Raw genomic sequence first — 16279 nt, 5'->3', positions numbered from 1 at the left:
TCATGTGTGTTTGCTTGGCCGTCTCAGGCTGACCAAAACACACATGTGTACTTCGGTTTTCTCCAGACCAGCTGCATTGAGCAGCCAGGCTGGAGAAACCCCACAAACTCCCTGGCCTGAGCGCGGTGTCTTTCCAGCCTGCTCAGGCCAATCCCCGCGCTGCTATGCAGTACGGGTATTGGATAGGAGTCTGTCCCAGGGGCTGCTGGGACCAGGCAAGTTAAGGAGAGGCGGCGCAGCGCTGAAGGTGGCCGGCAGCTAAAGGTAAGTTAAAAAATATATATTTATATATAGTATTTTTAACCCCCAGCGCAACCCCTCTTGCGTTCCCTCCACCGCCCACCACCCATTGTTTATGGTGGCCGCCGCTGGTTAAAGTGGTGCTCTTTGGAAAGAAACAATACCCTTTGGGACTGGTGATAAGACCTTACCTTGGGATGGCATAGACTGCTGGATGAGACCTTGGCCAAGCTGATCTGTAAGCCACAACTGCATCCGGATAAACGGTTCACGCCCCTTTTGCGTTAGTTTACTCCAGGGCTTAGGCCGGGACAACATGTCGCTCACGCTCCCCTGAGACAGGCCCAGCACCTACACAAAACGAGAAAACACAGATAACATGTTCAAAAGCAGTGACCACGTCCTTGCTTCCCCTGGTGACTCTTTCTCTACCAACTTAGTATCTTTATAACAAACTAGTTTTATCCTAGTCTGTGTAGGGAGGGTAGTAGAATGGTATCTTATTTATTTTTTTTAATCTGTTTTATTGACATTATATATAAACATATCTCAGAATGCCATATCTTCATTCAGTTTGCAGTACAAAATCAGCGAGATAGTCAGTCCTGGATTTTACAGTGAGTTATCTATTCTGGAGAAATGTTAAATATAGCAAACATGTTACAGTATACTGTATCTGAAATCTGCAATATATACAAATATCACTGTCAGTACTGTCTGCCATAGCATATAACCACATGTACACTTCATAGAGACAATGCACAAAGTGTCCAACATAACAGATTATTATGAAACTTGTAAAAACACCCCTACAACCCCCGTTCCCCTCCCCCCTGGTACATTCGCACGTGATCAACAATATGTACATATCGGCTTGATGTGTATGTGAGCAATCATTGCGTGCTGTTACAGCAACTATGTGGATGTCTTCCAACTTGTGTTAGTGTGCGCAGTCTTAGTCATCCCTGACCTGCACTCTGTCGATGAGCACGGCGCAGCAGTGCTATGATGTGGGTCAATAGAATTATCATTCTGGCCGTGGGGGCAAGAATCCTTTATAGGGAGGATCCGTTATCTTCGAAGACCCGCAACAGCATTTGCCAATGTAGCGATATTGGCGTCTTTCGCAGTCCCCTATATTCCTCTCGCTGCAACTCGGTTCCCTCAGCTTTTCCCCATTTCATCACCTAGCTATGCCAATCCTCTGAGTTGGGGGGTCTGGCGGACTTCCAGCGCGCTGTCACCGTCCTTTTGGCAAGAAGCAGGGCCAAATTGACGAATCTAAAGGATGGATTTTTCTTTCTTTCCCCAGTACCCAGGCCCAGTAGGCAGTATTCTGGGTTATCATAGGGCCGCCGTGGGACAGTTCCGGCCAGCATTTTGTGGATCGTGTTCCAATAGTACCCCAGTCTAGGACAAGACCACTGCATATGAAGTAAGCCTGCATCTGAACCGTGGTATCTCGGGCAAGCATCTGTAGCATCCGGGTACATATTATGCAATGGTCACGGGGTCAGGTACGCCCTGTGCAGTATCATTAATTGTATAAATTTGAATTTGGGATTACGTGATACCTGTCTGGGGTATTTTAAAATTCGCACCCATTCCTTATCAGAAAAACCCCTATTCACATCTCCCTCCCACTTTGCGCGCAGGGGTTGTAGGGTAACCGCCCGTTCGACAAGTATACCATGCGTGAGCCATTTTGTCAGGCGCCCACCATTGCCCATTAAGTATTGTAATGTGAGGAGCGAGTTCGTGGGGGGCTCCGTTCCAGTGCATGCCGAGGTAGTGCGTATATAGTGCACAACATGAGCGTGCAATAAAAACAGTGCACCCGTTGTGTGATGTAGCTCTACAAACTCCGTGTGGGACATCAACTGTCCGTCACCGAAAAATTCACCTAGCGTTGTGACTCCGGCGTCAGCCCAATGCTGTAGTATATGAGTGGTAAGGACTCCGGACCTAGTGGGCAGACCAAGAAGAGGCAAAGAAGGCGCATATGGCGGTGATCCGCCTGCATATCTTGTGGCGCTGCGCCAGCAGTTGATTGCCAGACGTGGCAAATGCGGCATAGAGAGGGGGAGGGTGGCTCTAGGCAATAGCAATCTATGTATAAGACCTCTATCCCTATCAGCTGGAGTCAGATCAATTTCGTGCAAATTAAGCCCTGCCAGCCAATAGGCTAGCCATTGCAGATGGCAAGCATAACTATAGGCTCGCATAACGGAGACTCCCATGCCGCCTTGGGTAGTGGGCAATTGCAGTTTAGCTAATCCTGCACGGCAGGGTATTAAGAAGTTGGAAGGTGCGTACCGGGATAAGGATAGGGAGGTTTGTGAAATAATATATTAGGCGTTGCAGGACCACCATCTTGGTGATAGCTATCCTCCCTGGTATAGACAGTGGCAGAGAGGTCCAAAATTGAGCTTGTGTCCTAAGAGATGTTATGGCTCGGCCTAAGTTACCATCCAAAAGATCCTCCTTGCTACGGTATACATTGATCCCTAAGTATTTAAAGGTGGTTGTGGCTATACGGAACGTGTATGGAGCAAAGCATAGTTGGTCACCTCCAGCGCTAGCATCGAAGTGGTAGACATACGACTTGAGTTTGTTAATGGCCAGTCCTGAAATCACCCTAAAGTAGTCAAATATGGTCGGTAAAGGGTCAAGTGCAGCGGACATATCATTAATGTACAAGATAATGTCATCTGAGTATGCCGAGACTACATGACGGACACCATTGCGTAGTATGCCTCTCGGGGAGGCGGAGAGTCTGATTCTGTGCAATAGGGGTTCCAATGCCAGGATAAACAGCAGCGGGGACAGCGGGCATCCCTGCCGTGTGTCTCGTGCTATGCGGAATGGAGCAGATATACAACTTCCCGTACGTGCTCGCGCCGTCGGGTTTGTGTACAACAATTCCACCCATGTCAAATACTCTAAGGGCAAACCGAATCGCGACAGGGCGGTTAACATATAATCCCATCGCAGGGAGTCTAAGGCTTGTTTCAAATCTAGTGAGATGCACCCTTCCTCACTGCCCATAACCTCAGTGTCCAGCATTATCTGGTATAGTCGCCGCAGATTGAGTGCCGTGCTTCACCCAGGAACAAACCCACATTGGTCCGTGTGAATAAGTTGCGGTATGTATTTGTTCAGGCATATAGCTAGTAACTTACTGAGGATCTTCTAGAGTTTAGAAGTGACAGTGGTCTGTAATTATGCATATGAATGGCCTCCCTACCGGGCTTCAGAAAAGAGACTATAAGCGCCTGTAACGTCGAGTGCGGGAGCGTATGTGTTTCTAACGACTCCTGGAATAGCGTCAGCAGACGCGGGGCTTTGAGGTCAATGTATGTATCATAAAACTCCTCAGGGAGACCGTCGGTCCCCGGACCTTTGTTACGTGGCAGTGCTTTTATAGCGCAACGTATCTCCGCCATCGTGATGGGGCGAGCCAAATCTTCTTTCTGATCTTGTGTTAACTGTGGTAATATGAGATCTTCAAAGAAGACATCTAAGTGAGTGTCTGCCATTTGAGGTGGCGGTCCATAGAGCTGATCGTAGTAATTCTGGAATCCCGTATTAACGGCTATTTGGGTAATGGCCATTCCCCCACTGCAATCCTGTATCGTCATTATGGGTGAAGGAGCTGGGACATCCCGAATTATACGCGCAAGTAAGGGGCCTGATTTGTCAGCCTGAGTGTGTTGCCTGACCGTGTGTGAACGTAAATCAATGACACGTAGGTCTTCCAAGCGTTCCGTGTAGCATATATTGGCTTCTTGTAATTGTGTGAGGCTAATATTAGTGCCTGCCGCTTCACCTTCTAGTAGTGAGAGCCTGTCCTCTACTGCCTTTAGCTTATCTAGTACCGTTCGTCGCACCCCAACCTTGGTGCCAATAGCCACCCCTCTAATCGTCACTTTGAACGCGTCCCACTCAATTTGGCGGGTACTGGCCGTGCCTACATTTTGCTCAAAGTATGTGTCAATCGCTTCCGAAAGTGTTGACCTGAAGACAGGGTCTTCGAGCACGTCTGGCTGCAGTCGCCATGTCGGGATTGGGGTCGGGATTTTCCCCCACTGCATTGTCAACTCTACAGGATTATGGTCAGACAGAGTTTTCCCCATATGCGTCACGGTGAGGACAGAGCTCATCAACGCGGCGGAGCAGAGAATACGGTCAATTCTAGTGTGCAGTTTGTGTGGGGGTGAATAATAAGTGTATTCTCTATGTCCCTCGTTCTTCCATCTCCAAGCATCGCACAGCCCCCAACCCTGCGCCCAATTCGCCATTGCTTCCGCCTGCTTCCTACTGTCTGCAGCATGCAGTGGGGGGTGTGAGCGATCTAGGGATATATCTAAAACTGCGTTGTAATCACCCCCTTAGAGTGGTATCTTAAATAAGAAAACACTGATTTCTGTTGCATGCCGCATCCCGGGCACCTATTCTAATAAACACGTTTTAAGAGGACAAAAAGCATGTTATAGATATTTCCTAGCTCTTCTGAAGGCAGACATTCTCACTAGGTGGATCAGTGCTCAACTGGTAAAAAATAAAGAAATAAGTGCAGGGTCCCAACTTTTTTATCTTAGCAAGTCACCACACACCTCCCCACTCTCCTAATTGGGCAATCTTTCCTTAATTTGCAATGACCACTTTGTCCACTGGCGCCATCTGTTGCCTGCAGGTGCTAAAAGTCCATAGGAGATTCTGAAAGGGCACTTGTGAAGTGCTTAACAACCTTTATTGGCAATTTCGGAGAAGGGCAAGGGTTGAGATATGTAAAGACGTCTTTTGTGCCACTAGTCCGAATGCAATATTGAGCCCGCATCTATATCATGTAACAATAAATATGATCTACGACAAATCACCAGCAGTCGTATGGCCAAACTCCAAAACATAGAGTACATCCATCTTCTGCACGAGTTATGTTATCCTGTTTACTTGTATGTTTCACATTAAAAATACAAGTTTTTATAGATACTAGATAGCCCCATGCCATCAGGAACACCACATCACTCTATCATTTCCTTCCACTAACCTCAGAATTTAGTCAACGGTGTGTGTCCATTTGAGGTGAGATAGCCCTGAATGCAGTGGATTCTTTAACAAAAGCACAGGATTGGAAAGCAATATCAATGAAGCCATGGAGACAAATTGTAACATTTTGAATGGCACAAGGCTTTCAAGGCTGGTCCTATTCATCGGCCTGCAGTCATTTCTACAAAAGATTACGACTGCATAGTGGCTGTGAATGGTTTGCAATTTTCAATGAGTGAAAATGTGTGTTTACTGATTTAAGGTGCACAGTGAAGACAAATGTGAAAGTATGGAGAAGGAAAATCATAACAAAATATTCATGCCAAACATGGCTGTTTTCCTCGCAGTTGTGGCACATGTGTGTTGGAAGGGGGTTGTATACTGCAGTGGATGAAGCTCTCTACTGGAGGAAGTTATAAGGTGGTACCTGATGAGCACGTATTGCTGTCATGCTAAGTTGATGAAAACTTGTCTGATTGGGTTGTCCTCGATGAAGTTGTAAGGTGGAACATGTGTGCACATGTTGAATTAGTGCACTGGGCGAGGTAAGGTGGTATCACTCTGTATCGGATGAAGTAAGGAAGGAAGTAGGGCCAATGCTGCCCTCTGAACTGTATGAAGTAAAGAAGTAAGGTGGCATCCCATACGTACATGTTGCTCTCACTCTGTACTGTATGAAGTAAAGAAGGTGGCATTCCATGCGTACATGTTGCCCTCACTCTGTACGGTATGAAGTAAAGTAAAGTGGCATCCCATGCGTACATGTTGACCTCACTCTGTACTGTATGAAGTAAAGTAAGATGGTACCCTATGCGTACATGTTGCCCTCACTCTGTACTGTATGAAGTAAGGAGGTAAGGTTGTATGCATGTGCATATGTTGTCCTCGCTCTGTACTGGATGAAGTAAGGAAGTAAGGTGGCATGCATGTGCATATGTTGTCCTCGCTCTGTACTGGATGAAGTAAGGAAGTAAGGTGGCATGCATGTGCACATGATGCCCTCACGGTGTCCTGGATGAAGTAAGGAGGTAAGGTGGTATGCATGTGCATATGTTGTTCTCATCCGGTACTCGATGAAGTAAGGAGGTAAGGTGGTATGCATGTGCATATGTTGGTCTCACTCTGTACTGGATGAACTAAGGAGGTAAGGTGGTATTGCATATGCATATGTTGGCCTCACTCTGTACTGGATGAAGTAAGGAAGTAAGGTGGTATGCATGTGCATATGTTGTCCTCATTCTGTACTGGATGGAGAAAGTAAGGTGGTATGCATGTGCATATGTTGTTCTCACTCTGTACTGGATGAACTAAGGAGGTAAGGTGGTATTGCATATGCATATGTTGTCCTCACTCTGTACTCGATGAAGTAAGGAGGTAAGGTGGTATGCATGTGCATATGTTGGCCTCACTCTGTACTGGATAAAGTAAGGAAGTAAGGTGGTATGCATGTGCATATGTTGTCCTCATTCTGTACTGGATGGAGAAAGTAAGGTGGTATGCATGTGCATATGTTGTTCTCACTCTGTACTGGATGAACTAAGGAGGTAAGGTGGTATTGCATATGCATATGTTGTCCTCACTCTGTACTCGATGAAGTAAGGAGGTAAGGTGGTATGCATGTGCATATGTTGGCCTCACTCTGTACTGGATAAAGTAAGGAAGTAAGGTGGTATGCATGTGCATATGTTGTCCTCATTCTGTACTGGATGGAGAAAGTAAGGTGGTATGCATGTGCATATGTTGTTCTCACTCTGTACTGGATGAACTAAGGAGGTAAGGTGGTATTGCATATGCATATGTTGTCCTCACTCTGTACTCGATGAAGTAAGGAGGTAAGGTGGTATGCATGTGCATATGTTGCCCTTACTCTGTACTGGATGAAGTAAGAAAGTAAGGTGGTATGCATGTGCATATGTTGTTCTCACTCTGTACTGGATGAACTAAGGAGGTAAGGTGGTATGCATGTGCATATGTTGCCCTTACTCTGTACTGGATGAACTAAGGTGATAAGGTGGTATGCATGTGCATATGTTCGCCTCACTCTGTACTGGATGAAGTAAGGAGGTAAGGTGGTATGCATGTGCATATGTTGCACCCACTCTGTCCTGGATGGCGTAAGGTGGTATCCATGTCCACATGTTGCCCTTACTCTGGACCGGATGTTGTGTTTAACATAGCAACTCTTGCACTTCCATTCCACCTTGGTGTCCTGGAGGGATCCTAGAGCAGCCAGTGCTGATCTGGAAAGCCCTGTGCAGAGCCTGGGACAACAGAAGTGAATTTACTAACACCTCGGAAGCTGTGGCCATTCCGACAGCAGCGATCAGGAGCACCAGCAAAGGCTGGCGCAAGAGACATGATAGGCATCACATACCGGAGGCACAGCATGCCTAGGCACATGCTAGAAACAGACGCCTAGAACTGACTGTCAGTGCAAACAGGGCAGGCAGGCAGTGTCAACCTGCCGCAGACTATCACCTGAGACAAGAAGCTGACAGCTCAGAAGCAACACTTACTGCCAAACACCTGTCCAGAATAGCCCAGAGCCGGCAACTGCCTATTTTATTTTAGTGGTTGCCAGACAATACTTATCTATTTTCGTTGTTTTGTATTTAGACTTTTTAAACTCATTTTACAAAGCCTTTTTAAAAAAGTAATCTTTGGGTGAAATTCCTTTTAATATTCTATGTGGCAAACCAACATGTTTGCAAAAATATGACATTTTCAGAAAACATACAATTTATAGTAAATTCAAACAGCATTGGTAAAGCCATTATGCATCGCCTTTGGGACCTACTGGCTTTGCCAGTGCCCTTTGGCAATGTTCTACAGCATCGGGCTCATTCCCAGTGCTGTAAAAACCTTAAAGTTCAACAATGTAATCTTTGCTGTTAGTTGCGTCATTCAAGTGGCACGTGAATGCGTCAGAACCCATACACGCACCTGCGTACTGACGCAGACACAATTTGATTTAATTTTGTGTTTAGCAATAAAAGATGATGGACACCACTTAGATCAGTAAATACTTTTTGTAAAATGTTTTAGTCCGAAAGTGCATAATCAAAAAAAGAAAAGGACTGCAAGCGTTTGGGGGCGTAATGGAGGAGCAAGTGGGGAAAGTGAGTGAGGAGGGAAAAAAAATTCACAAGGGAGAGAGTAACACTGAGGCAGGGAGAAGCACACATGGAAAGATGCACACAGAGAGCAGGGAACAGAAAAACACAGGTAATCGAGGGAGAAGCACACGAGAGCAGGAAGCTCACAAAAGTGACAGCAACACAGGGAGCAACGGAGAAGTACACTAAGGCGAGAACAACATGGAGGACGAGAAGGTGTGGGGGAAAAGCACAAGAGAAAGAAACCCTGAGTGTTGGGTATTTGGGGGATGCACACTGGGAGAGAAGGAGAAAGCTGAAAAATATGACACTAAAGGAATGCATAACCAAAAGGAAAAAAAAAGGAGTTAGCTAAAAGTGAGCAGTGGAAGGATGAAAGCCAGCTAATCAGAGAGATGGTCAAGAGGTTACACCCCAGGGGAGGACAATCAGAAGATGGGCAATGAAGGCCATCGAATAAGCAGCAAACAAATGAGATTGACAATGAAGCCAACCAGTGTTAAGGAATAGGCGGGCTGTAAGCCCCTCCAAGTTATTGGAAAGCCCATAATAGGTCAGCAGGTGCTTTCTGGTAGGCTTGACCTAAAATTAAAACAGAAATATTTCATACAGAGTTCGTGGGTAGGAATTCTAAGTGAAAACACTTTCATGAAAGACTGGAGTCAAAATACTAAATATGCACTCCCTCCGATATATGCACTTGCCATGCGCTGCTTATGACTTCGCATTACATTACTCATGACATGTTCTATGATATCAATGATAAGCGCGAATATCTCCAAAAGCTAACACCTGCCCTGAGCAGTTCTTAGCCATGTTATCCAATGGGAGGTGGATAACATGGCTAAGAGCATTAGCTCGGTAATGCATGAATATCGCGGACTTGTCAGCGATATTCATGCATTGCGGCCGATTTTTATCGCATTTGCGATAAACCTTGGTAATACCAAGGTTTATCTGCGATAAAAATCGCCGCAGCTCAGCGGTAATTTTTTGTCTCTAACCAAGCAATAGCGATAATTATCGCTATTGCTTGGTAATATGCCCCTTTGTTTTTGTTAGCGAATACACACACACACACATGTTTTAACCCCTTGGGCGCAGCTGGAATTTTGACACGGTGCGGTAAAATTTCATGCGCGCGCAGATCTGACGGCCCCCGGCCGTACGACGGCCACGAGCACCGCGGCATGCGAGGGGTTAAAAAAGTATCTAGCTGTGTGCAAAGAGGCTTCTGCAGGATCCGGCACGCCTTGAGAAGCCCATATGGTCCAGAAACAAATCTTTACATTGATGTTCTGGGCTCAGTGAGGCTAATGAGTCTCTTCACATGTTTAATCTTCTCATAGCTTGAACGATCTTGCTCCATCTGATCTGGCTGCAGTGCTCCACACATCACCTGGTGAACATCCTGACGTGCATTTCCAATGAAGGCTGACTAGCAGAAGATGCTCTGAGAAAACCAAAAAGGTGATGGTGGGAATGCTTGAACTCGTCACAAACACTGGTAATTACCCTGAAACCCTGACTCGGCCACGTTGGCATTCCGAGGGGAGAACCGAAGCAGCACCAGAAAGAGACTCGCTGTCCCAGAACTCTGAAGGGCAGGCATCAGCAAGGAGCCCCTGCAACTCGTTCCACCTATGCCCGGGAGCGCTGTATAGCATGTTTTCAACACCCACTGAGCAGGGGAATAGAAGCAGCACCAGCGAGGGACTGGTTGTCCCAGAACTCTGAGGGGCAGGTAATGAGCACCTACCACTCATTTCACCTGTGCCTCTGGGGCGCTATAAAGCCGCGTCTTCAATACCAGCTGCGCGGGATGCATGCGGGCCACGCCAGTGCCAAGGGCGGATCCGGCAGAGCTATCCCACACCCCCCCCCCCCCCCCCCCCTTGGTTCTATCTACTTGAAGCCCACCCCTCCAGCAATAATTGTGAGTACCTTGCTTAAGCTTTTCACAGCAGTAATGAATAAAAGAAAGGCTCAGGACATGGTTGCAGACCAAGGGCCTGTGGGGAAAACTGCCAAGAGGCATGCTGCAGAAAACTGCACCCTGGATTCCATTAAAGTTCTCAGGGAGGAGGTAGAGTGCATCCTGAGCAATGGAAAAAACCTGCACGAAGCTAGCGGCCCCAAGCCCAAAATCACTCATTTCTTTAAGGGGAACTGTAAGAAGGACACTGCCCGCAGAACAAGTTCTAGCCATGATTCCATTGCGGGTCTTAAATAAGCATGGGCGAATTTTGCGAATCTCGCGTTCGCGAATTTTGCGGATTTGCGAACTCGCAATCCGCAAAATCCGCGAATTCTCGCGAATTTTTTTTTTTTGTGTGTTTGCGCAGGTTTCTGCCAGTTCGCGAGGGTTTTGTACAATGTCGCAAATTGCGAACTTACCTGTCGGGTCGCAAGTTTCGCGAACTTGTTGTTTCTACGTGTCCAGCCTGTTTGGGACACTCTTTTTCATCACTGCCACTCTCTGTCACCACTGCCACTCTCTGACTACTCATGCCACCCTCTGGCCCACCCATGCCACCCTCTGTTTCATCACAGCACCCTCTGGTTGTCCAGTCAGTGTACATTATTGTGGCAACGCAAGCACACCTTCCCTGCCTCAAGTGACCTGAATTAATTTGGGGCTGATTAATGTGTCACAGAATATTTTTTTAGCTGGCACCTGCTTCCTTAGTGCTTCCTGATTAGTGAACTCTTGCACTTGCTAAGTGCTTTCATTGTTGCAAAATTAGTTACAACACCTGCCCTGCCCCAACTGACAATAATGAATTAGGGGCTGATTAATGGATTTGAACTGCCAGCCTGGCTCCTGCTTGTCTCCCTTAGCTGTAATTCAGGACCTTTGTGGCATATGTGTAACTATTCTGAGGTTCAGAGCAGGGTCACATAATAGTTGCAACTGGCAACTGAACTCTGGAGGGGCCCCTCAGCAAGCACTACAGGAAATGGCTACTAATGATGAGCCTGAACTTTTGAACCTGGTAAGTAGTTACTTTCAGTTTGCTAAAATCGTATTTCTGCAATTTTGCACTTATTCGCGGGGCGCGAACTCACGCGAACTCATGCGAACAGTGCGAGCAAAATCCGCTGCTCGCAGATTTGCGGATTTTGCGGGAGATTCGCGAATCTCGCGGATTGCGAATTTCCCGAAAATCCGCAAAATCCGCGAGCGAAACGGATTTTCCGCCCATGCTTAGTCTTAAACCTCCTACTACGACTGGGGGAATCTGCCCACCAACTATGCCTACCGTGCCCGCACTTGTTCATAAAATCCAATCTACTGTTCTTGAACTATTGCCTGGTATTCAATGTTCCAACCATTACACTCCCCTTGCAAATCTAGGAGGAGAACTCCCCAGCCCATATATTGCAGACGCAGCTCAAGCTGAGGCTAGGGAACATTATTTAACAAAGCCTTGATTCACACCTCAGGGGTGAGCTCGATGATATGAAGCAATCCAGTTGCTGTTCTCAAGGGTACCGGAGCTCGAAAAATGTAATGCACATTTAGCTGACAATCTAGCGGTACACAAGCTGGAACGATGCAAGAACCAGTTGTGTCGCCAGCCTCACGTAATTATTCGCAAGAGTGCAGCACTGGTGGGTTAACCTCTGTCAGGACCCCCAAACATTTGTAGTTCGAGAGCCCTGGAAGGCCTAGCAGGATCAGTCAACAAGTGCTCTTATGCAGAGGGAGGTGGTACCAAGCCACTAATGCCTATTACGCAATCTAAGATCTCCAAGCACCATTGACTTATGAGTAATAATCGCACAACACCCCCTCCCCCCTCCAAGTACCAACTTTCTAAGGTTCCCAGATTAGCAATTGGTCAATGGGAATCAACAGAGGGTCTGATCAATAAGGTGAAGCACTGCATTCGCCACAACTGTAAGTGTCTCTCCTTTATTTGCTTAGACATATCCTTTGCCCAACGCGTGGCCAACCTCCATGGGGTCCACAGTAGCATTAAATTGACCCTAAAAGATCAGGCTGTGGTGGACGGCCTTTCGGCTTTGGAAGCACGATCGTTTCCACCCTGTGACTCTAATATTCAGTTTAAACCCTCACCATATATATACAATGGTGGCAAAACCAACCCTCTTGATTACAATCCCAGATTTCCAAGGCACCCTCTCCAGCAGCTTTGCAGCATGGCATAGGGGACCATGCCCCCCTAAATCTTGTAGAGGCCATCAATGTTGGGAGTTTTTCACCATCTCCGCTTGAGGAAAATGACTGGCTGTCGCGCACCACATTGATTTTGCCAGCCACGTCCATAATGACTTTGTTAGCCCTTTCACTCAGTCTGCAGCACAAGCAGTGACGCATAAAACTGTCAGCTCACAGGCCCTATATAGCTCATCATCTAGGACCATTGCCAAGGACTCATGCAGTGTACTTTCCTGAATGTTGCTGGAATGAAATCTAAACTTGCTTAAACTAACTGGAGCCCCTTTATAGATACTCACAAAGTTTGTCTGTTCCAGGAATCCTGGTGTGTTGAACCAGTATATAGGTGTGGCTACACACATATTTTGTGCCCTGCCAGGGAAGAGGTCGCCCAGCTGGGGGCTTATTCATCTGGGTGAAAAATTCTCTCAATTGCAAAATCTCCCTGACATTTCACCTATTTGCTTGGCTTTGGTTTATCTAAAGAAAATAGCTTTGTCTACATATTTAATATTTACAATAGGTCTATAGGTGTGAACAAGGAATCTCCTACCCTAGTGTCACGTGAAAACGCCCTAGATGCCTTATCTCTTGATGCTTGTGCGTTAATCACAGGTGACTTCAATGCAACATTTGAGCCAACTGACAACTTTGAATTAGATTTAACTGAAGAGGAAGATGCAATACGGCAAATACCTAAACTCGGAATCCCACAAATCAAGAGACGCTTGGTTCGAGCAACCTAAATATTGGGTATCTCGTTGAGGGTAGGTTTAAGAGCGTATAATGGTAGATTCCTGTTCGACCAGGAGGGTTCTCACACCTTCAATAACCTAAAACTAAACATCCAGAATAGACTACATTTTTTTACCCATGCAGACCTGCTCACACATGAGGGATATGGTAGTTTTAGAAAGAGGATACATTGACCATAACGATCTTAATCTAGATCTGGAATGGGTTATTGGTCCATTGGTCCAAAGACAATGAAACCTAGCCTCTTAGGAGACACTGTTCTCTCAAGTAACAAAAAGACCCTGAAATGGGAGAATGTTGTAGCCCATCCCAACACCATGAATCAGGCATATATCAAGGTAGCTGACGAGATGGACACAAAGCCCATCTTCCTCTCCCAAGGGTCAGGCTTCAACTTTATTGTAGCATCTCACAAGGAATTTTTTGAAAGTCTGAGAGATTTGCTCTCAAAAGAACAAAAAACCTCACCTAAAACTAAACCGGCCTCGCACCCATGGTATAATGATCAGTGTAGATCAGCAAAATCCACTCTACTGAAGCTCATCAAAGCTTAACGCCAGGGTGGAATTCCCGCAGCACAAAGAAACTGTCAGGAAATGGTGGCCCATGCCAGAATTCTCTGGCAGGATGTGGTCTGGTAAGCCCACACAGCCAAAGTGAGAGACGCTAGGACCTTTTGTTTGGGGGTATTGTCACACATGGTAATTGCTCCTTAACCGCCACAGTGGCCTTCAATGTCCAACCACATAGGTGGACAGATCATTTTGAGAAGCTGAATTTAGCAAAGGTTTGAGCTGTAATAACCTAGTTGGCCAGGACCTAATCAGTCATCCTAGGTGCCTAGAATCTCTTTAGATTTCTATCTCAGATTCATATATGTCTTTAAAATAAATTGTTTCTAGGAAAGCCCTTGGCCCAGATTGCATACCAGCTGATCTTTTGGCTCCCTAGCTCAACCATTTTACGAGGGCAATTATGAACGCAGGTCCGATACCAAAACCATGGCGGAGTGATGAGATCGTCTTGATTTATAAGAAAGGCCAATGGGATGATCCCGGAAATGATAGCCCTATTGGTTTACTAGACGTGCCAGCAACTTTTGGGGAAACTATCAGACTGGGCCCTGATGAATCACATCTTCTGGAACTTCCAAGCTGGCTTTAGGCCAAAAAGTAGCACTCTTGACCAGATACAGAAATTTAGTGCAATCTACTGGAAAAAGGTGGTGTCTAAAAAAGGCCATCTCTAATGACTATCATGGACTTAAAGTCAAAGTTTGATTTGGCCACTGCGCAATAAGATGTGGGAAGCCATAGCCAATATTGGGGTTCCAGAGAACACCTTAGATAGCCTCATAAGATTACACGAGGACAATTATGCAATCGTAAGGTATGGGAAGAATGGGGAGCAAACCGATTCCTTCAAGATAGAGAGGGGAGTCCGTCAGGAATGTTCCTTGATTTCCCTAACCATGACACCCCAAAAGTAGACATCACCAAAATCCCTACTCTATTATTTGCAGACAATACTATCCTTATGTCTAAAACCCCTGAAGGACATCATGCCATTATAAATCGCTTCCTGCTGTTTTGTGCAGATTGAGGTCTAGAGCTTAATATAACAAAAAGTAAATTTATAGAACTAAACCCATATAGGTAAGCACGGGCAAGAATCTTAGTAAAAAATTCACCCCTCAAGCAAGGCCAGGACTTTGTCTATCTCGGGGTGAATTTGACCCACAAATTTAACTGGACGGTTCAAACAGATAAGAGTACGCTAAAATTTCATCAGGAGACAGGAACAAGCAATCCTTAAGATGGCAAGGAAATTGGAATCCCCAAATCTTTCTCCAGCCACAGAAATTTACAAGGTGAATGCAAAAAGCTCAGCAATATACCGTGCTGAACTTTGGGGCCACACTGGGTTCAAGGAGCTCACATTGGCTGAAAACAGGTTTCTCAGGCTTTCAACCAACCACAAAGCACGCCTCGCCTTCCCTTGTTATAAGATTTGGGATCATACCCGATCCCCATTACTGTGCTTCAGAGACCCTTGCTGTTTTGGCATAGGTTACGATGGTCCTCCGAAGAATTGGAACCCTATAGACTCCCTCTTAAGGAAATCCGAAGTACCAAGGGCCATCTAAGAATACCATAGATGGCCTATTCAAAAATGATTTGGTTTTGTATATGCTAGGCTTCCAATCTCTTTGGGATACGCCCGACAAAGCTGCTCAAATCCCAAGCCAATTAATTAAGGATATGTTTAGGGAATACATCTAGGATGGAGGGCAAGAATTGCAAGAAAAGTAGCTAGAGCAATCAATTCCTTGATCAGGAAAAGATCCCAACCTATGAAGCTTCCTTTGACACTATCCAAGGCTTCCTTCCAAGACAGCCATACCTAATATTTAGATATGGGTCACTCCCATTTCTTGGTTTTAACGCTAGCAGGGGAAAATACATGAGTTGAGCACTGTGAACCCTGTTTGCAAATTGGTCTCTGAAACCCTCACCATTTTTTACTATTCTGTACCACTTACAGGGCTCCCCGTAAGAAGTGGATCATACCAGTATGCCACCTTCCAGGTGTCAGGCGTTACGTGCAAGCTATATGGATTCTGAAGTCTGACACTAGGGAAGTTGTAATTATTAGGGTGTCCAAAAACCTGCAGGTTGCTTGGCTTATACGCAAACACCTGGAGAGTTTCCTCTGCATTTCTGATAACGGCATCAGCTAATTATCTAGAGTTGCAGAAGAAAAACATGGTTTTATCCTCTCCTGCCGGTACAAGCCATAATGATTAGCTATTGCCATATGTGGTGAAGGACGTTTTTATTTCCCATTTCCTTTCCCCCTTATTTTTATATGTGGTGAAGGACGTTTTTATTTCCCATTTCCTTTCCCCCTTATTTTTATGTTGGAATTTGTC

The 16279-nt window shown here is 45.9% G+C and overlaps 1 protein-coding gene across 1 annotated transcript in view; it reads right to left on the bottom strand.

Moving 5' to 3' along the window:
• Positions 1-16279, bottom strand: part of CUX2 (cut like homeobox 2) — an 853070-nt gene that overhangs the window by 31623 nt on the left and 805168 nt on the right. Inside the window, exon 19 of the mRNA XM_086943029.1 lies at positions 432-591. Coding sequence (XP_086799155.1) covers positions 432-591 — 160 coding nt within the window. The remainder of the gene's footprint in view (positions 1-431; positions 592-16279) is intronic.

Source organism: Lissotriton vulgaris, chromosome 11 (genome assembly GCF_964263255.1).
Source record: "Lissotriton vulgaris chromosome 11, aLisVul1.2, whole genome shotgun sequence".
Taxonomy (NCBI): Eukaryota; Metazoa; Chordata; class Amphibia; order Caudata; family Salamandridae; genus Lissotriton; species Lissotriton vulgaris.
Note: the sequence above shows the minus strand (reverse complement) of the source record. Positions and strands in the feature narration are given on the sequence as shown.